Genomic DNA, 22,671 nt, shown 5'->3' with positions numbered 1-22,671 from the left:
TCCATATTCAAATATCAAAGACACTTGGGGATACTGGCCATCTACCAAGGGGGAGGCCAGGCATGCTGAGAAGTGCTTTCTATCTTCTTTGTACCAGGATCCTATGAGCAGTTGGGCATGGTCGCGTGGCCTTCCAGACAACCTGGTGGTGGTGCTGTGCACTGGTTTGCGTGTGCAAAGGAGTAACACAACGGTGGCTCTGCGTGCAAGGCAGAATCGAAAACTTTTTGGAGAATAAACCACGTTCACCTTATCTGTGATGATGTGGAAAATGAAGCATCACATTTTCTTTTGTGTGGTGGCTGGTGTTTACTTTTATTTGGGATTCAGGGCTTGGAAACATATCAAGTGTTTCTGTGACCTGCTGAAGGGAGATGCTTTGTCCCAGGACACACGTGAAAGCACTTTACAGAGGAAAGGCGCTCCTGTGCCTGGAAGGAGGTGTACGTAGGGCAGAGTGTAAACTAAAGTACTCCCTTTGAAAATCTACTTTCGTGTTTGCTTTCTTTCTACTATAGCCAATAGTGATATGCATGCTTTAACTTTGAAAAATGAAATCACTTAGGACTTTATTTTTAGGAGAGGAAGATCTAAAGAAAATTCATCTTGTGAAATTAATGTTCTGAGTTTGAAACTGCTCTTATTTTCACTTCTTAATTATACAGCATGTTTGTTAATTTATCATAACTGGGATAAATAATAATTCACTTGGGTCATCAGCCCTTTAGAACAGCTAAGTACATTTTTGAGTATTATGAGGACCCTGGAAATCTGAAATACTGCTGCTTCCAAATTAAACCCTGGCTGTCCCGTACAAAAATATGGATTATCTTGCAAATTAAATTCACATATTATGTTAACAGTCTTCTCGAGTTTAATTGTTGAGGCTTTGGTTTGTGGTTTATCTAAGTCTATTTTTGTGGGGAAAAAATAAATCCCTAATAGTAATTGCACAAATTCCCGAGACTGCCACAAGAAACCACAAGAGTGGCTGTGGTTTCAAGTATTTGACATTCATGTCAAAAGTTAAATGCCATCCATTATATAACAAATAGTTTGTTTTCTTTAAAAATAAAGCCTTGTTTTAAAAGTATAAAAAATATGAAGGATGGTAATAACCAGGATGTTAATAGTCAAACTTTAGATCTACTTTCTACCAAACGTTTAATGTTAACTTAAAACTTTCTGAAAGACACTGAATGTCTGCAAATACTTTGCAAACAGTGCCCACCCACAGGTTATCATTTATTTTTTTAAGTTATAAAATATTATGGAGTAAACCTTTTGCTTTTCAGTATAAATATTTATGGATAACATCCTATACATTAAAAAACTACCTAAAATTAGAATGGAGTGAATAAATTTCACTACTATATTTCACTACTATTTGGTATATCCACTAAAATCCACCAAGACCTTCATATGGATAGTCCTGTATCGGAAATTCTCAAGATTATAAACAACTTATGTCAAATATTACTTATATATTATCTGTAACTGAAATATATTGTACCAATTTCCCAGTCAGATTTTTTAGGAGTTGAAGCAAACCCACAAATAAGGAGAACTTAAGCAAAACCTCAAATTTTGGAGGTCGGCCCAGATTTTCTGAATTTACTTATTAAATACAGCAGGGCTGCTGGAAATCATCCAAAATCTATGGGCTGGAGAAGAGCAAAGAGACAATTGGGATAGAGGGTTGTCTGTTTTCCTCCATAAGCATTAAGAACACAAGATTCTCTCAATGTCATTGGTAAAGACATTCTTGATACACTGGACATTAGGTGTACAATTTAACATCCTAAATAAGAAGAACAATTTTCACACATTCTGTCATACATTAGCAAAATAAGCTTACTAAAGCCTGCAGCTCTATGATTTATACAATTCTTTACTTATGTTTTCTTGCCTTTTTATTTTGCTTTTCCAGCATCTACAAAACCCAGAATTGAAAGTATTGAGCTAGTTGGAAGCTAATAAATTAATTTGGGTAGGTTCAAATGGTATCAGAATTGATTAAAGGCTGACTGATTAAATGGTATAAAAGGATAAGACACCAATTAAGATTGAGTAGTCAGGATTTGTAAAGAATTGGTATCATGAGCATTTTTTAGAAAAAAATACTTTATTTAAATTCTATCACCCATTTGATCTATCTATATCTATATATTTATGTCTATATCTATATCTACATCTATATCAATCTAAAACATTTTTCAAGCCAGTAATGGTTAATGACCTTGCTTGGAAAGGGGAATAAAATCACAGTCACCGAACTTATAGATTCCAGTTATATTCCAAAAGGATAAATCAGGAACATCAGAAATCTCGAGGAAGGACAGAGCAGGGAGAAAGAGCCTGGTTCTACTGACCCTGCAGAGGAGGGTTGCAAACACAACCCTACAGGAGACTGCCTGAGTGTAATTAGTGAGGAATGGTAAGGCCTGCGGCAAACAGGAGAGAGCATGCCCTGCCCTGGGCGATCAAATTCAATGAAAATAAAACAAGACAAAAGGCCAAAAGCAACCTAAATTCCTGTGCAGGCCAAACAAAACACAGCTGTGAAGTGCTGGTCCCACCTCCCTACCAGGCTGCTGTTTTGCCCCCTTCCTGGGAGCCTGAGTCTGGCCCACTAACCGATCCACTCTTCCTGCCACGCTCCTATGCCACCAGCCTGCCTTTGCACCCTTTGCTCCCTGCTCTGGGGGCCAGCATGAACAACACTGGATGTGAAGTCCAAAGCCATGGGTTTGAGTTCTAACTCACAGAGGATACTGAACAAAAACACTTGTGTGCCTCCTTTTTGTTAACTTTAGAATGGGGCCATCAATCTCAGGGTTGTGTGAAGCATTAAACTAGATAATATACAAACACTTCAACAACTGCAAGGTGCTAACCATAGGGAAGCAGACGCTTATCCAGTCACTGTGGCATCCCCTCTTCCTGCTCGTCACTACTTGATTCAGGCTAACTCCTCCTCAGATCCAGTCCCTCTTTGCTGGAAATAACATCTCATCTTACCCCTTCTGTGCTTGGCTAGTGATGCCACTTCCTCCCAAATGACTCTACTCAAAACTGCCCCTTCTCCCATGTCCCTGATTCATGGACCAAGGTGGCGGGGAGTGGTGCTGGGCAGGCACTGGATTCTCTTTTCTGCTTCCAGGTGGTCACTCAACAATCTCTCATCCCTTGAAGTCCATGTCATTCGCCCTGGCATCCAGAACATTTCTGTTTCCCCAGCGGCCACAGCACTTGGCTTAGACATTTCTTCTCCATACTGTCTCCTGCCATCGCTCTCATCTGATGTAAACTTACTCAAGTTTTATCCCCTCAGTTTGAAAATGTCTGTGTCGTTGCCCAAGGAAGAAGTACTCAACATCTTTGCCAAGGCTAATCCTGTCCTGTGTTGTCTCTCTGGCACCTTATGTCATCAACCTCTCTTCTCTCATACTTGGTTCCAGAAGCCTAGAAAAGCTTCCCATCAATCTGCAAGTCCTTGGCCATCTGGCAGCTGCTCGATGTCTAATGGTCAACTCTAGTAGGCTTCTCTCTGAGCTCTCAAGTTTTCTCTTGGGGAAGCTTTGCTCTTAGTCATGCCCCTTTTGGAAACCAGTACTTGGATCCCAGTTTCTCTGCTTCTCTGACAGTCCCATCTCTGTCTTTTTGGTCCTGCCATCTTCCTTTCATGTAAGTCAACTGGATTATTCCTCTTCTTTCTGTGCCCCAGCAACCCCACTCCCCATTTTACTTTAGATGACAATTTTCTATGAGCATAATTCCACATTCGTATCTCAATCCCCAAATCTGTCTTCTGAGTTCCAGTCCCCAATTCTCCTTATCTTTTGGCCTATTAGGATACATCTGAAAATTAACCCATTTGAAACAGAACTCAGTTTATAAAACTCCAGCAAATCTTCTCTGAGTCCCAACATAAACATGTTCCTCTTAATGGTATGACTGCCGTCTTAGTCATTTCTCCATGCTCAAAACCTGTGTCACTTCTGATCCATATCCTTTTTATTTCCTCTTCTAGTCAGCTGCCAGTTCTGCAGTGTTTCTTGAATCCATTTACTCCTGTCCATCATACCATCATCATTTAGGTCATTATTTCAACAGCTCACAGCAGGTCTCTGTGCTTCTAAGCTGGCTAAATTCTCTTTGCTTCTCGGCCTCCCCTTAACTTTGCCCTTTAATCTAGTCTAGCGCCAGATACATCTTCATAAAGACACAAAACACAGCTTAAGCCACGTCATCCCACTGCTCAAAGCCTGTGGTGTTGCACTCCTCCGCCCACCCAATAAGGTCAGGTGGCTTCTACAGGCATTGAATATTCTGGTCCAACCTACACCCCAACCTTATTCCCCACTCCTCTCCAACCAAATATAGCCTGATACCCCTTGAAAAATTAATTAAATTAATACAGAAATAAGATAGAAATTTAGAACTTAATTGGCAAAACAACTTTTCCAAAACTAAGTTCTATTGCCTGGATATGCTTTCCCACATTTCCACAGTCCCTCACATCATCCCCTCATGGGAATGCCATCTCAGACCTCATATCCAATTCATTATCCTTGCCAAGGATTCTCCAAGATTCAGCTTCACCGTGACTCGCTCCTTGGTCCCCAGAACAAAACATGCTTCTCCCTTTTTTGAGCCATCACGACATTCTTTTATCTTCTATAATGATTGGAGTATCCCTTTCTGCAGTGTATTAAAATTATCTTTGAATCTATCTTCTAGTAAAACTCTCTGAGGGCAGAAACTGCACCTCATTCACTCCTGTAGTTCCTGATCTGCCTAATCCTCCCATGCATATATAACAGACACTTAATATATACTTAGTAGTTAGGTGGATGAAGGAATATGCTCCTTCTTTACCCAAAGCTTCATACTCCCCATGTAACTTAGTTCATTCACTAAAGACCAAAGCCCCTCTCCCACCTCCTCAGAAAATTTTTTATACCTACTACTTGACACTGTAAACAGGTTAATCTCCTAAAGGTAAGATTATTGAATAATGTAGAAAAAGGGCCCAAGTGGACATCAGCTTACTTGTGCTTAGAAGCAGCAACACTTTCATTATGGTGTATTCTTCAAAGGTAAGCTGCAGTCGAACAAACTGAAGGCTGATTTGGTGCATCCCCTGGCACAATTCGTACATGGCGGACTGATGCATCTTCTCTCTGCAAAGGAAATGAAGAAAATGTCTGAGAATACAAGGTTCATGATCAAACCCAGACTGGTGGCCCAAGGCAGCTTAATAAGAGATCTGACTCAGAGTTTTCCTTTGGAAAGGTTTCAACATGGAGCAGATACGTATTTGAAAGACAAGTTAGATTTCACACCGATTGGAAAACTGCTTCTAGGCCAACACTGCCATCCCATTTACTAGTACCCTGCAACCATGTATCAGAAGCACTGAAACCAAACTTTTTCGAAGGGTGGCATTATATAATTTTATGTCAAGAGTAAGGATGACTGTGTTGTGTTATATAGCAGAGAGGCCATTGTGATGTGGGGTAAAGCCCACAAACTTCTGTTCCTTTTGAGATACCAAGTGCTTATTAGCATTTTGATAAACTGTATTAGATGCTGTGAACACAGGACAGTGATGATCAGTCCTGTCTCCACATGGACCATCCTCGTGGAGGTCATGAAACACGATGGTTAACTGTTTGCAGCAGTACATTCCAAAAGGAAACTGGACAAAATTTTTAAATGTGAGAACCTTGAATAGAATCTTTCTGATAAAGGCAAAAAGCAAGATGGGGGTTTCGGGCAACATATGCACATTTTCATGGAAACAACCAATCTTCTCCTTCCACCAAATCCAAATGTTTCCCTAAACATCTACATTATGTAACAACAGAAGTCACCATTGTCCCTTTCCATGAGAAGTAAGCAAGCATCAGTTCATTTTTAAGATTTTTCCTTCTCAAAGTCATAAATCTTTCGGGAGGGCCTGGGTAACTATTGCTTTATGATGACCAGAACTTAATAACAGAAAAAGAGACTATTAGTGAAAAATGGGAACAGACTTGACAAAGGCCAAAGAAACAGAAAAAAAAGGTCAATGATGGCTGATAGATTTCCAAGGGTGACTGATGGCAGGTAGGAGTCTGTGGGACAGCAACATTGCGATACAGCTCCCAGGATGCATTCCTGGGTTCCCCTCACTGGCAGAAACCCTTTGATCTCAACTCTGAAAGCCACCTGCACAGAACCCAAAATGGAACACAGAACATTTTCTCTCCATTATTATTATATGTCTTTTGTCTCCCAGAAGCTGGAAGATATTCTTAATTAAATAGATGTTTCAAACACACACACACACACACAAATAGCAGGAGCCTAGGCATCCACTATCCAGAACTAACAATGTAAATAAATGCTAATGTTTTTTTGTCATATTTACTTCAGATCTTTAAAAATTAAACATGGCGGAGTTACAGCCTGCTCTGTCTTCCTTCTGGTTCCCATTCATCTTCCTTCAAGAAGGGCACTCGCGCACGTTGGGGGATCTACTGTTTCCTCTCAGATGTGCATATTTTACTACCACATGTATGTATCTGTAAAAACAGCATACAGTACCTGATTTGTTTTATGTAAATTTGAGATTAGATATACACATTCTTCTGCAACTTGTTTTCATTCAATGTTGTAATTCTGAGATGCATCTATTTTAATACAGGTAACTGTAATTTAATTCATTGACACTGGTGCAAGTTACTAATTTACTTATACATCCCACTGCCAATGGCCACTTGGGTTGTTTCCTCTTTATCACTATCAAGAATGATGCCCAAGGTATACCTTGTGCATTAATCTAGGATGCACAATGACAGCAGAATTGCTGAGTCACAGATAAGCACACATCTGCTGCTTCCATTCCAACCAGTAAGAGATAAGAATTTCCTTTTATTCCACATCCCTGGCAATACTTTTCATTATCTAATTTAAAATTTGTTGCCAACTGATGGGGGTTGAAAGGATAGCCCCATTGGTGCTTTTACTTGCATTCCCATTAACACCAGTCCGCTGAACATTTTTCAAATGCTTTTTGACCATTTGGGTTTCTTGTTTGGTGATGTGTCTCTCCATATCTTTATCCATGTTACTGTTAAGCTTTTTCCCCTTCTATCACTAAGCAACACTACCTTTATTCTTAGTATTTTTTTTTGCCTTAAATTTTTTTTCTGATATTAATTTTGTTTCTTCCTTTCTCCTTTCCTGTCTCTTATTTTCTTCTGCTCTCTCTTTAGAATTTACCTGGTAGACCCTAATTATATTTCACATGTCTCTTACCAACAGCAAAAAAAAAAAAAAAAAAGATTTAAAAAATCTGAGAGTCTGTGTATTTTAACAACTTAGTTTAATCTGTTTTCCTTTATCAAGATTACTGATGTTTTACGATTTTTTTTTCTATCACTCTAACTTTCCCCTTTTCCCTCTTTCTTGCCACTTTCCTTCCTTTTACTGAATTGATCCGGCTTAAAAAAAAAAAAATCCCCCTTTGCAGGGTGCCTGGGTGGCTCAGTTGGTTAAGCGGTTATTCAGATTTCACCTCAGGTCATGATTTCACAGCTCGTGGGTTCAAGCCCTGGACGGGACAGGCTCTGTGCTGACAGCTCGGAGTGTGGGGCCTGCTTTGGATTCTGTGTCTCCCTCTCTCTCTGCCCTCCCCCCCACAACCTTGTGCTATCAAAAATAAATATTAAAAAAAAAAAATCCCCCTGTGCTCCAGGAATGGATTCAGAAGGTACACATTTTATTTTTACTCTTTAATTATCATGTTGTGAATTTGTATACTTAAAAATTGAAAGTTAATCCATAGCTTTTCCATGAGAAACACACAAACAAGTAGAATACCTTTGGTCTACTGCTTCTAGTCCTCCATGTTACTGCTCTTTAGAATTTACATTACACCGTTTTTCACATTTCCCCTGAAATCAGCCCATCTCTCTTCACACCCACATGCCCGTCTGTCTCATTTTGATGTGTTTCTTTGGTCCCCATTGTTCCCTGTACTTCACTCCATCCTTCTGAGTTCGATTTCTTACATATTAAAGAATATTTTCTCATAATTCTTTCAACAGCGGTCAATCACTGAAAGTTCAAGTCTTTCAGTCTTGATTTGTCTGAAAATGCCTTTATTTTACCTTCATTCTTTAAAAAGTTAGAGGGGCACCTGGGTGGCTCAGTCAGTTAAGCATCCGACTTCAGCTCAGGTCATGATCTCCCGGTTTGTGAGTTTGAGCCCCTTGTGGGGCTCTGTGCTGACAGCTCAGACCCTGGAGCCTGCTTCGGATTGTGTCCCCCTCTCTCTCTGCCCCTCCTCTGCTCACGCTCTGTGTCTGTCTCTCAATTAGAAATAAATGTTAAAAAAAATTAAAAAGTTAGAGATTTTCCAGCTTGATACTTTCCCTCAATACTCTGAAGATAGTATTCCACTGTAGCTGGGCCTTAATGGCAGCTGCTTTGGGGAGATTTCTTGTTAGGCTAGTTGTCATTCTAATGCAGGTAGCCTCCATTTTCTCTCTGGTAACTTACCAAAAACTCCATTTATTTGATGCCTGCAGTTTCATTATGAAGGACCTAAGTCCTGCTCAGGACTCAATATCCTTATTTGATTTGAAGATGTAGGTATTTCTTCAGTTCCAAAATATCCTTCTACATTGGTTCTTCAAGTATCACCCCTATCCCTTTCCTGTTACTTTTTCTCTTTGGACTCCTATTCACAGGGCCTTGGATCTTCTCATTATGTCTTCCATATCAACCTCCCTCTCATATTTCTATCTTTTTATCTCTCTGGACTGTAACTAGGCGATTTTCTCAGATTCACTTTCTAACTATACATATTTTTTGTGTGTCTGATATGTTTAATGTCTACAGTGTTTTAATGACAACATTTTTCATGTCTAGATGCCTAGAAATAACTACTTCCTCAAACGTCTGTTATTTCCCATAAGGTACTTCTTACTTTGTGGTTATTATATATTCTTTCCCTAAATTACACCTTTACTTACCACACCCCTGAATACTTTTAACATGTGTGTTTCCTAGTTGCCTTCAGATTTTTTGGTGGCGGTGTTCAATTTTCTGGGATGCTAATATGCATGTCTGAGCACTGTTCTGGCCTGGGTGAATCCTCGGGGCATTGCCTTGTGGAAGGGACTCTGAGGGAAGTTTCAGCATTTATAACTGTTGGGGGTATAAACATTTCACTTGTTATGGACCAGCTTTTATGCTAATGTCTTGGCTTACATGCTCTTTGCAAGACTTGTGTAGTTTAAATTTAGACTCCACATTTGATGTGATACAGGCTTGTGTTTCTTATGTCTTTCAGCTTCCCTGCCATGTCCCTGGGCTGGCTGGCTGGTGTGTTGAGTTTTACTGTCCTTATTAGTAGACAGTGAAATCTTTGCAGAGCTGTGGCTTTATACAAGAACCTCCACTTTAGGCCCCAGCCTTGCCAGAGTCTATGTTCTTGTCTCCTGTTCGTGTCCTAATATCCACCCCCCCTGTCAAAAGCATTCATCTACATCCACTAGTCTGTGCACCAACTATAGCTTTGGGTCCAAGTTAAACCACTCTGGCTGTGAATTCCCTCTTCTTGCACCTGTTTGTTCTCCCTTTTAAGCTTGCCTATATATCTAAGACTTTCTTTTTTACTTAAAAAATTTTTTGAATGTTTATTCATTTTTGAAAGACAGAGAGAGACAGAGCACAAGCAGGGGTGGGGCGGGGGGGGGGGTGGACACAGAATCCAAAGCAGGCTCCAGGCTCCGAGCTGTCAGCACGGAGCCCACCGCGGGGCTCGAACTCACGAACTGCGAGATCATGACCTGAGCTTAAGTGAGATGTTCAACTGACTGAGCTACCCAGGCGTCCCTCTAAGACCTTCTTTTTTAAATGCAGAATTTCTATGTGCTTAGAGGAAAAAAAAAAAAAGGCTCAATTCAGTTCCCCCATTATGATGATTATGATTCTTAAAGGCAGGATCCATGTCTGGCTAACCTTTCTGAATATTAAATAGAATATGAGAGCCAAGTGTCATGTGTCAATCTTTGCTCAATGTATGTTCTATGAATGAATGAGAGAGAGAAGGAAAGAAAAAAGTGAAGACAACCAAATGAAGATTTGCATATGATGATGCTATTAGAGCAAGATGATACTGAAAACTTACACAAAGGAAGATCAAATGTCTAGTAAGATAGATATGGCATTTGTGAAGTTCTTCAAAACTTTCTAAAAAAGAAAGAGGAGTTGGGGCGCCTGGGTGGCACAGTCGGTTAAGCGTCCGACTTCAGCCAGGTCACGATCTCGCGGTCCGTGAGTTCGAGCCCCGCGTCAGGCTCTGGGCTGATGGCTCAGAGCCTGGAGCCTGTTTCCCATTCTGTGTCTCCCTCTCTCTCTGCCCCTCCCCCATTCATGCTCTGTCTCTCTCTGTCCCAAAAATAAATAAACGTTGAAAAAAAAAAATTAAAAAAAAAAAGAAAGAGGAGAGATTTAGGTTGTACAATGGGGTGGAGTGGATTACAAATCAGGATATCCATGGAATACAGCACAACATGCATTTGACACTATACAAGTTAAAAAGCAGACTCTATGCATTTGATTCCTCAGGCCACCTTGTGTTGGAGACAGCACAGCCATCCTTGGCTTCACCTCAGGAGGGTCAGGAGATGTGCAGCCCATGAGCCCTTCCGGGTGCTGGCTTTGTGAGTCTGCGATGGTTCTGTTTCTGAGACCCAGACTTACTGCATGTCAAACTGGGATACTAATAACAATTTCAACCTTGCAGAAATGTAGGAATCAATTATATGGGAATTCTTTTTTAACCTTTTAAAAATTTTTATTAATTTTTGAGAGAGAAAGAGAGAGAGAGAGCATGAGTGGGGAAGGGCAGAGAGAGGGAGGGAGACACAGAACCCGAAGCAGGCTCCAGGCTGTGAGCTGTCAGCACAGAGCCTGATGCAGGGCTCAAACCCACAAACTGTGAGATCACAACCTGAGCCGAGGTCAGACACTGAACCGACTGAGCCACCCTGGTGCCCCTGGAAATTCTTAAATTATAAAGTACTGTACAGGGGCGCCTGGGTGGCTCAGTCGGTTGAGCGTCCGACTTCGGCTCAGGTCACGATCTCACGGTCCGTGAGTTTGAGCCCCGCGTCGGGCTCTGGGCTGATGGCTCAGAGCCTGGAGCCTGCTTCCGATTCTGTGTCTCCCTCTCTCTCTGACCCTCCCCCGTTCATGCTCTGTCTCTGTCTCAAAAATAAATAAACGTTAAAAAAATTTAAAAAAAAAGTACTGTACAACTCTTATATTCTTTTGTTTTTTTGGTATAAGAAAACAAAATGCTTTCTGAGAGACCCAAGATCATTTTGCCTAAAACAAACCAAGCAATAATCAAATTTTTAAAATGACTTTATAGGAAAATAATATTGTATTATCATGATTATTTCTACATGTAGGTTGATTATGCAGAAAAACCAGAGAGAGTGCCGATTTTCAGGAAGGTAAAAGGAACGTGCCTGGAGAAGAACATGAGGACTAAACACCTCCGTGTTCAAGTGCTTCTGTTCTCAGATGTGTTGACAAAACATCCATGCACAGATTTAAGGGTAAAGAGAGACCTCAGATTCTACGAGAAGACAGATTAGAAGATCAATGTGTGCACACCTAAAGAAAGCATTTATTTTTTATTTTTATTTTTTTGCCCTTTCAGTCTGAACAGCATCTCCTTAACTCCTTCTTGAGGTATTATAATTACCTGAATAACCTCCGTGGTCTTCGTAGCTGTCATGCATGGGCTGCCTACTGTACACCAAGGCTAAACTTATTCTTGCCAATTCTCACGATGCCCTGTGAAGAATGATCCTCATGCTCATGATAAGGAAATGAGGGTACACGATGCAGCCCGGAGCCAACCCCAGGTTTTCCATCTCAAACTCAGGCCGTTTATCTCTCTCCGCACTTGCCAGTGGCCCAACAGTTTTTAGCTGTTTTCTCCAGAGCATCTCTTCACAACTATGAAGAGATATTTGGTAACTCATATGTTTTGTTATTACATACGCTCATTTGTTTACCCTTTGCCCTCCATTATGTGGGAAGATTTTGTGTTTACAAATGCCACTGCTGTTTCCACTGCATGAAATTGAGTTCTCCAAATGAGGAGTACCAGGTACTCAATATAGCTTGAAATCTCAAGAAATAGGCCATCTTGAAAACACATTTTACAACACATCATTTTTGCACAATTAGATTAAATGCACAGAAATGTACAGCCACAGAATCTGAAACAAGGACAATCCTTTTGGCACGATACTGGTATTAATTTTACAATATTACTTCACAGAAGTACTCTTTGCTACGTGCTTTTATTCATTTTATAATCTTACCTCATTTTCAGTAATGTAAAAATACATGAGCAACTTTGGGGAAAAGACAAAATTTGTATAATGCTCCTAAAACATAAAAGTAAATGCAAAAGTCACCCTTGAACACTGAACCAATACAAAGGCAGTAAGAGATTACTGCAGTCGGCAACATCCTTGTACTAAAGTGAATGTCAGGACTGAATAACTGACAGCCTTCTCCACAGTGGGCACATGTCATCCGTTTATAAACATCTCATTTGCAGAACAGAATGAACTCTATTTTTGGATAAATAAATACAATAACCAAAATGGGCATAGAGACCTGTTCCGATTCCAAAGACCTTGGGATAAAATCTACAAGAATAATAGTTCTAAAATATTTTTTAAAAAACACTTCAAAAAGATAAAAGAAGTATTTCAATAGTTTTGCAAACTTGTAATTTTCTCAAACTAAGAAACCAATTTTATTCAGAGCTATAACTTCATCTGGTTCTCTCTTAGAACGTCCATAAAATCATATGGTCATTTGGAAATAGTTTAAAAATATTAAAATAATCTAATGTCTCCAAACCTGATTAATAACTTGGAACAAAAGTGAATAATTCAAGAGTTAGAAAATATTTTTTTCCTGGCTTTTTGAGAGAATTTGAGGTTGAAAATGGAATTTACTTTCATGATAACAGTGGGAATTAGAAAAAGTCCCATTATAATCAGAGTATTAAAGACATTCACAATTTAAATGATTCATATGCCAGTTCCTGCTTTTAATTTAGTAAATAATCGGAACAACTTTTGTGTCTATAGGACCCATGCCTTCTTGCCATTATTATGTTAACAGTATTGCCTTATTTTACATTATGAGGATAGTCCTTTGAACCTATTGGCCACTGGCCATTAAGGAACACTCTTGTTTTGGTATTCAAGTATCGGTTTACCAAGACACTACTAAAAAAGTATATGAAAAGCTTAGTCATTCAGTTATCTGGAGGTCTATCTGGAGGCAGCTGATTTGGGAAATTATTGACCCAAACTAAATGCAATCATATTTATCTTCTGTTCTGTTACAGGTAAATATTTGATAAGCCCAAGCTACAAAACATTCCAAACTATGGGCATCTGCAGAATTCAGGAGCTCTAAGTATTAGCCTGAATGTCTCCTGTGACTTCTCATGCTGTGGCTATCTACAGACAGAACACAAGCTAACTTCTACTTAAAGAATCTTTGCAGAAATTTAAAGCAAGGTCTGAAAGAGACATTTGTACACCCGTGTTCACGGCAGCATTATTCATAATACCCAAAATGTGGAAGCAGTCCAAGTGTCCCTAGACAGATGAATGGGTGAACAGAATGTGCTATTTTCATATAATGGAATATTATTCGGCCTTAAAAAGGAAGGATATTCTGACAGATGCTACAACATGAATGAACCTCGATGATATTCTGTTAGGTAAATAAGCCAGTCACAGAAAGTCAAATACTGTGTGATTCCACTCATATAAGGTATGTGGAGCAGTAAAACTCATAGGAACAGAACGTAGAACGGCTATTCCCAGGGGCCGGAGGAAGGAAGGAACGAGGACTTATTTACCTAATGTGTGAATATACTTAACATTAGTGAACTATAGAGTTAAAAAGGGTTATGTTGGTAAATTTTATGTTATGAGTATTTTTATCACAATTGAAAATATTTCTATTAGAAACAAAAAGGCTTCTCTGCAGCCCATGATCCTATCTGCTGTACTTTGATTGAGATTAAGAAACTAGGATGTGCATTAATTATGTAGCTTCTCTTAGGGTTCGGGCTTTTCATTCATTCTTCTTCTTTTATAATATATAAAATAATCTCTTTTCTTCTCGGTTTCTGCTACTTGCCTTTCACCTTTTTGTGTCTTGATGGATTTTTAATCTTACTGTATGTACTTTTACTGCAGGCTGTGCTAAATGTTTTTTAAAAGCAGTAAGAGTAAAAATTCTTTAATAAACCATAATTTCAGAAAGTCAGTCAGAAACACTTCCTCAAAGGTCTGTCTGTTGTAGTTCTGGTACCCTGAGGGAGAAGGGAAAATACAACTACCTTTATCACTCTTTTCTCTTTCCAAGAATTTACATTTAATAAACATAATCCCTTCACATTGGCTGATTTTATAAATGCCAAAGCATAAAAGGTCCCCAGCTCTTTCAACTACAGGAGTCTATGAAAGGTACAGTGACATTTTTTAACTTACAATTCTTTAGCAATATTGCACTAAAGTGTACCCTGGTCACCTAAATACCTTTCAGGGGTGTCAAACATCACTTTATTTAGTAAGGAGCTACAAAAAGAAACTTTTCACGTTAGCCCATGGATTAAGCAACAGGCAACTCTCATCACTTCGAAGGCGTGTGTTCTCCTGGATAATCATCTGTGGTTGATTTTTGTATGTGTGTAGATCCCAAATTTCACCAGTGCTAAATAAATACCTGGTAGCCACTGAGAACAGGTAAATCCAATGGATTTCACACACTGTGAGTTGCTCGTAAAATATAGATACCAACAACACCCAGCAAGGCTCATTCAGGGCCAGGCTCCCTGGAACCTCAAGACTTCACAAGCAAGTTTGCTAACATTGCTCTTACTTCTATAAGTTGCCCCTAGGAATGTGTGTGTGTATTACATTGTAATACTGTCAGTCTTACAGAGAGTGAAATAATTTCAGTGGTGTGGTGCACGCACAATCACAGCCGATCTGAAAGACCAGACCTTACATCTGATGCTGCAGACCACATTATTATGTCCAAATAAATGTAACATCGTGTTAAGTGGTCAGTGTTAACAGATGGTCCCTGTCTTAGGCTTGTTATTTCCCTAAAAAATAACATGCAGAAACAGGTTTCCCACCCCCCCCAACCTTAATTAAAATAAAAATGAACTCAATTTGAAGATCCAAATTATTCCAGTGTATGATATACATTTTTTTTCATAGTCTTACCAGATTTTTCCTTAACCGATGAACAAGATGTATCCATAAAAGGACCATTAGGCTAGCTGCAGTTCTGATGTCTGTTATAGTATTTACGTTATTTATTTACAGCCAGGGCAGAACTTAGTCACTTTGGTCTAGGAATTGCTGGAGAATGTTGCTTTTCTGGACTAGTGAGCCAGAGAGTGGTATCCCAGTGGTCTTTATGACATTCATCAATTCTCTATTAATTGTACATGGCCAACTCTAGTAAGAGTTAAAAGCTAACTCAGTGTTTTGTTTGTCACCTTAAGTGACATTCCAGAAGGGATGTGTTTTTCTAGAAGTACCCTTGAACCTAAGCATCACAAATGGCCACTGACTTCAGTAGATGTTACACAGATCAAATCATATTTGACAATCTAAAAACTGAGAAAGGGCTTGGCTACATGACCATAATTTGCCACTGACAGTCCTAGAAATCATGAAAAAAATTCTTTTCACCATATATTTTAGGTACAGTTTTTTGTAAAACACTCTTTTGTACCTTAGGTTTTAAAATACTTACATAGCACAATTTCTTTTGGTACAAGGACACATATTTGTGGTACAGGAAAGAAAACAGGAAGCTATAACCCACTGTGAAAATTTCCTCTTACCTGCTATATTAAGGTTAAAATACCCAATAGCATGCTTAGAACCTCATGAGCACTTAATAAAATGCAAACCATGTTAAGATTTAACACCTCAATTGCTTGACACATAGAAAGGATACAAAAAACCAATATTCTCTGGTAAAGGATTTTTTTTAAATTATCAAAGTCTCATTTTTGTAGGATGTAGACTTTCACACTAAATTTCTGCAGATTTAATGATATGCAGACCACAGATGTTCCAACAGAAGACAGAAAACCTTCAGTGAGCTATTACTGCCTCAAACCGAGACACTTTAGGTATAGACTTAAAGACATGGCTTACTTTCAATAAACGACCACAGTTTCCTCACTTGTGAAAAGGAGCCGTAAAAAGGCTAGATTTCTCCTTGATAGCCACTGAATTTCAAGAATGTCAACAAAGTTCATTGCTGAATTCAGGAGTGTGGCTAGACTATTGTGTGGGTAAAGGGTGACAGCAAAGCACTTTTCCTAGTACAATAAAAGATTTGTATTAAATCGCAACTTATGGAGTCATGGTCTTCTTGAAGCCAAAGTCACATTATTCTAGCCACAGACCTGGCCCAGGTTATAAGGAAGGACATTTACTCCGATAAAGCCCAGGTATTCAGTTAGGCTTCCAAGGTAACGGCAGAGTGTGGCTCACACAGAGGTGCCCGCCAGTGTGCGCGTGGTGAGAGTGGGGCTGCAGAAGGCAGAAAGCAACTGTGCTCGCATGACAGGACCGCGGACTCCTCCTTCTACCTGCAAAGGCTTACTGTGCAAGAAGAAAACAGCCGAACCCCCAGAGACTGTTATCACAGATACTACTCAATTCATTAATCAAACTGGGTCCTAGAAAATGTTTTTGGGTGCCATGGTTTTGGAAGAAACGTTTTTTTGTTTTTGAGTTTGAATCATTCTAAAAGCTGGTAAGTCATCTGCCTAAATACTAATAAAAAAAGATGATGTTCAACTCAATTAATTTATTAGACATTAGCCACGTGTCCTTTCTTATTATTCTGAACATCTGTCACAAAGCAGATTTTGTTCAGGACATTATGAACAACTGCATCATTCATGACTGGGTGAAGTGAGTATAACACTACCAGGCCACTATACCCGTAGTGACATCTGTTTCCTCTGTAAAACAGCAACACTGAAACCATACTACACACGTGCATGAAGTGACATGAACACAACGCTTATTCAAAGCACAGCCTAAATGTTTCTCACCTTCTTTACCCACTTGCAGAAAACTGCTAGTCAAGATAGCTGAGTACAGCTGATGTTCCTAACCTTCCCTTATACTCTGAAATTCTATGAACTTCCGAACATTCGCTAATCAGAACAAAATGGCCATGCAGTCTTTAATGACAAACAAATGATTTTGGGGGGAGTTTTTGGGTTCATCTACCAGAAGCATGGAGGGTAGAGGCCGATGCTTCAAAAGCAGGCAGGACCCAATTCCCAGCCAGACACTGGGCCTCACAACCTGGAAACAGACTGTGATTCGAACCCTTCCCTCACTACTGCTCAGCACAAAGGGCTGGGGGTGGGGCCGGGCAGCCAGTTGACAGCAGTGTTTTTCTGCAACAAGTACAAAGGATAGTGGTCAGGAAGGATACAAAATATAATAAAAATCAGAAAAGCAAAGTCACTTCTTCGAGTAGCTTCTGGAACAATTTCAATGATTTTAAGACTAAGACCAAGACCAAGATGGGTGGAACGTGAGTGAAAAAGCTTCCCATTTTGGGTTACCACTCCAAACAAGAGAGCAAGAAAGGTCATATTGAAGTGAAACAGCAACTTTGTTCTTTCTGTTTTTCTTCCCCCTGCAAAGGTGTATGAAAACCTGAACACATCTCGTTTCAGAACTTGAAAGTTGCTCAGAAGGTAGATCTTAAAAATTCTCATCACAAGATGGGGGTGCCTGGATGGCTGGCTCAGTCGGTTAAGTGTCTGACTTCAGCTCAGGTCATGATCTCAGGGTTTGTGGGTTCAAGCTCTACATCATGCTCTGTGCTGACAGCTCAGGGCCTGGAACCTGCTTCACATTATGTGTCTCCCTCTCTCTCTCTGCCCCACCCCCACTCATGCTATCTCTCTCAAAAATAAATAAAACATTAAATTAAAAAAAAATTCTCATCACAAGAAAAAAAACTGCATTAACTATGGTGACAGATGTTAACTAGACTTACTGTGGTGATCGTTTGCAATATGTGCAAATATCAAATCACGTTGTACACTGAAACTAATACAATGTTACATGTCAATTATGTCTCAACCTAAAAACTAAGCTGACATTGGGATGTAATATTTTTATTTGATAGATGAGAGGCAGTGAAGGGCTGGAGAGCCACAGGGGGATGAACACAGAGGAGAAAAAGAGGAAGAGAAAAATTGGAAGAAGCAACAGTCACGCAGAAGTGGAGGGAAGAGACAAGACACACAAAAACAAAAAGCTGTGGAGGGAAGGAGACTTGGGAAATCAGAACTAACGAGAAGAAAAGGAGAGTGTGAAAGAGCCCCCTCCATTCTGAAGTGTGAGTCCGCAGCTCTTCCTGACCTGTGAGCAGTTGGAGAACTTCAGCTGTGAACGTCAGAGACTCACCCCCTTTCCTGCTCAGGTACAGTTCCTCACCTGTGGACCGTAAAGCATTGTCTTCACTGTGCCCATCCAAATTCTCACCCTCCTTTGGAGGCCGACTCCAGTTTTAAAATTATACAATCCCACTAGGCAGCTTTCTTTGATCACTTCAGCCCAAGAGAATCACCTTCACCTTAAACTCCTGGAGCACCCAGGAACACCCCTCTTAAATAAAACTTGTCACTTGTCATGTGGTCTTCGTCCTGTTGGGCCACTACACATATGTCTAGGTCTTAATTCACAAACCACACCATAAAATATTCCAGAGAATGGAAACTCTGTCCTTACAACAGCCATGGTGGTGCTTTGCATATTGTAGGTATTCTCCATATTTATTAATGACTCATGAAATCCAAGTCTTTGTTAATCATTTTTTTTAGCTAAACAATTAAGAGATTTAAATTTCACTTTAGGGGAAGTGATCAGGATATTCACTTATATTGTCCTTCTTTTTTTTAAATTTATTTTAAAAATTTTATTTACTTATTTTGAGAGAGAGAGCGAGAGAAGGAGACGGGGGGGGGCAGTGAGCACAAGGTGGGGAGGGGCAGAGAGAGAGGGAGAGAGAGAATCCCAAGCAAGGCCCTATGCTAACAAGGTGGGGCTTGAACTCACAAACTCTGAGATCACGACCTGAGCTGAAACCAAGAGCTGGATACTTAATTGACTGAGCCACCCAGGTGCCCCTGTTTTAATTTCTAATATGGGTAAATACCAATAGCTACAACTTATATAAACAAAAGCTCTAAAAGCACCAGCTCATCATCCTTCAAATTTCCCCTCTAAACCACTTGACTATTGACTGCCCTTGTACCATACATAGTATGCATGTAAATGGAGATACTACAGACTGAATGTGTGTCCCCTGCACTCCCCAAATTCCTATGTTGAAGTCCTAAACCTTACCAAGGTAATGACAGTAGGAGGTGAGGCTTTGGGGAGTAAACAGGTTTAGATGAGCACAGCCCCCAAGATGTGGTGGGAGGAGAGGAGGACGAGGACGAGGAGGAGGAGGAGGGGGGGGGAGAAGAAGAAAAAAGCAGCAGCAGAAGCAGCAAAAGAGACCCCAGAGCTTTTTCTTTGCACCACATGAGGAGACAGTAAGAAGGCACCATCTGTGGGGCGCCTGGGTGGCTTGGTCAGTTAAGTGTCTGACTTCGGCTCAGGTCATGATCTCACGGTCCATGAGTTCGAGCCCCGCATTGGGCTCTGTGCTGACAGCTCAGAGCCTGGAGCCTGTTTCAGATTCTGTATCTCCCTCTCTCTCTGCCCCTCCCCTGTTTCTCTCTGTCTCAAAAATAAATAAACGTTAAAAAAAAATTAGAAGGCACCATCTGCAAGCCAGGAAGAAGGCCTTCATAGAACATGACCATACAGGTACCTTGATCTCAGACTTTCAGCTTCCAGAACTGTGAGAAATGAATGCCTGCTGTTTAAGCCACCCAACCTGTGGCATTTTTGTTACAGCAGCCCAAGGTGACTGAAACAGAGAGTGACATTATACCTGTAGCAAAAAGGAAATTAGGAGTTTATATACTAATAATTCCTCTGATTCTATTGAGACAGTGGTCATTTCAAGGTGGGGGAAGCACAGATGATGGGCCTTTAAACGATGGTCGCCACATCTGTAAATGTGGACCCTGTTTGGGGCAGTACGCCTACTACAGAAACACAGATGAGCTTTACTAAGAAGGCTGAAGGTCACCAACTATGGCCGTCTCTTTTTTCTTTTCCTTCCCTACTAGTTTTTTCAGAAAAGTATCAATCCCAGAACCACCCCTCAAAAATTAACCTCTTCAGAGCCCTCCAAGTACACAACTCTATTAATTTGCTTAGGGTTCATAGGTGGAAGTGAGGGATTAAAACCAAATCATCTGTCATGTATGATACGATAAAAATGGATAATTATGTGGCTCGGTTTTGGTTCTAGAACTGTTTAGAGATGCAAGTTCAGTGAATACTTTGTATATCAAGACACATTCAAGTGTTCTCTTCCTACAACCTAGAGGAGCATGATCAAAGACACCATCTGTGTCTGAGGATGACACAGACGTCCTCTGTCACAGGATGACCTGTGTTAAGGGAGGAAGCCTAGTGCTCTCCTTTGTTTGTAACTGACTAAGCCATTCCTCACCACCTGCCCCAATCCTGCAATAATAATCACTGCATTGAAATTAAATTTTTTAAAAAATAAATTCACTCTAGTGGTTTTATTTTCTATTGAAAGGAAGAATATTTTTAGCTGGAGAGACAAAAGTCCTTGGGCACGTTGATTGAAATAAAAAGCAACATGCTAGCATTAGCCACACTAACTAAGCCTTTTACAGATAACATGTCATATTAAACTGTTTCTGACTTTTATTCAAAATAAAAAACCGCTCCCTCTAGTTATTCAGATTGAATCTTAGACATGTTTCTTGCATCATTATTACTCTGTGCAGTCTCTGTATGATTCCACATGGCTTCAACAGTGCATTCTCTTTGCAGTTTCTTATGTTTTGTTTTAATTTCATACTAAACTGGAAATTTCCCAGTTTCATTAACTATCAGGAAATTTCTCAGGTACGCTACAAGAAGCAACATGTAAGAAATATTAATATATAACAATGTTCCTGAAGTAAAATTTGAGAGAACCCTACAAAAATGAATCCTTTTCATGAAGTTCACACGCCAAGCCCTAAGAGCACTGCAGAGTAAACCTGTATCAGGGATCTTGCATCTGATGCTTGTGCTAGAAAGAGTATTTATTAACAAACCAAAAATAGCCACCAAGTGCCAATTATGTAAAAAGCATTTTGCTAGACATTAAGGAAAATTTTTTCAAGTATACTTTCTGTGCTCTAGAAATTTCAGTGTATCTGGAGTGAAAATGTATATAAAACACAAAAAGCAGCAAACAACTGATACAGAAGAAAGTAATATGGATAAAAGGTTTTTAGGGTGCCTGGGTGGCTCAGTCGGCCAAAGACCAACTTTGGCTCAGGTCATGATCTTGTGGTTCACGAGTCTGAGCCCTGCATGGGGCTCTCTACTGTCAGCACAGAGCCCGCTTTGGATCCTGTGTCCTCTTCTCTTTCTCTGCCCTTCCCCTGCTTGTGCACACATGCTCTCTCTCAAAAAAATGAACATTAAAAAAAAAAAAAAAGAAAGAAAAAGAAAAGAAAAGAAAAAAAGATTTTGGGGGAAAAAAGTCCCTTCTGATTTTGAAGGGAAGAGAAGTCATTAGAAAGGAGGCATCCTTTGGGTTGGGCTTGAGGGAGAGAAACGGAAAATGTTAGCAAAGGCACAGCAGTGGAAAGATAGGACTAAGAGAAGAGAAAGGTTAATTTGGTTCACATAGCATTTATGCAAAGAAGCAGCAGGAAATAATGCTGAAAATAGCATTTTAAAATTAATTAGTTTATCAAGCACTTACTAATGCCAGACAGTATTCTAGGTGCTGGGTATGCAAAGATAAACCAGACAGGCCTTCCCTCCCTGAGTTTATATCATGCAGGCAGGAGACCTACTACAAAGAAAATAAATGTGTGATATAATGGGGGAGGGACTGACTACAGGAGTCTCTCTAGATCTGGCGGTCAGACTTCTGAATAAGGAATATTTGAGCTAAGACAAGAAGGTGAGAAAGGACCATCCTCCTGCACAGAGCAAATAGTATAAAGGGGGCCTGAGTCAAGAGTGGACTTAGATCCTTCAAAGCACCACCAGGAGGTCAATGTGGCTAATCAAGGGTGCTAGTACATCCTCTGAGAGAATCCAAACTGCACCTTATCGTTTTAAATGCCACTTTTTCGTGTTTGTTTACAAGGATGATGGTATGCTACCTGAGCCATGGGGACACAGCAGGTGGGACTTCTTCATGCTGCCTCCATGTTTTCCACCACCCCACCCACCTACCACTAGAGTGTGAATTCCATTTGTTCCCTGTTGTTCCAGTGCCCAGAACAGTGCTTGGTGTATTGAAGTCACTCAGGAAATATTTGCTGAATGGACTGAATAAATATCACATATCTCCTTCAGCCAAGAGCAGTCCAAAATGAAAGGC

General features: G+C 40.1%; 1 protein-coding gene across 2 annotated transcripts in view; it reads right to left on the bottom strand.

Annotated features, from left to right (window-relative positions):
• Positions 1-22,671, bottom strand: part of NR3C2 (nuclear receptor subfamily 3 group C member 2) — a 356,521-nt gene that overhangs the window by 37,656 nt on the left and 296,194 nt on the right. For both annotated transcript variants that reach the window (XM_040472694.1, XM_040472701.1), the window contains exon 7: positions 5,056-5,186. In XM_040472694.1, the coding sequence (XP_040328628.1) occupies positions 5,056-5,186 (131 nt within the window). The remainder of the gene's footprint in view (positions 1-5,055; positions 5,187-22,671) is intronic.

This window comes from Herpailurus yagouaroundi, unplaced genomic scaffold, assembly GCF_014898765.1.
Source record: "Herpailurus yagouaroundi ecotype Mexico unplaced genomic scaffold, PumYag 28, whole genome shotgun sequence".
Classification (NCBI taxonomy): domain Eukaryota; kingdom Metazoa; phylum Chordata; class Mammalia; order Carnivora; family Felidae; genus Herpailurus; species Herpailurus yagouaroundi.
This window is presented reverse-complemented; position numbering and strand designations above follow the sequence as displayed.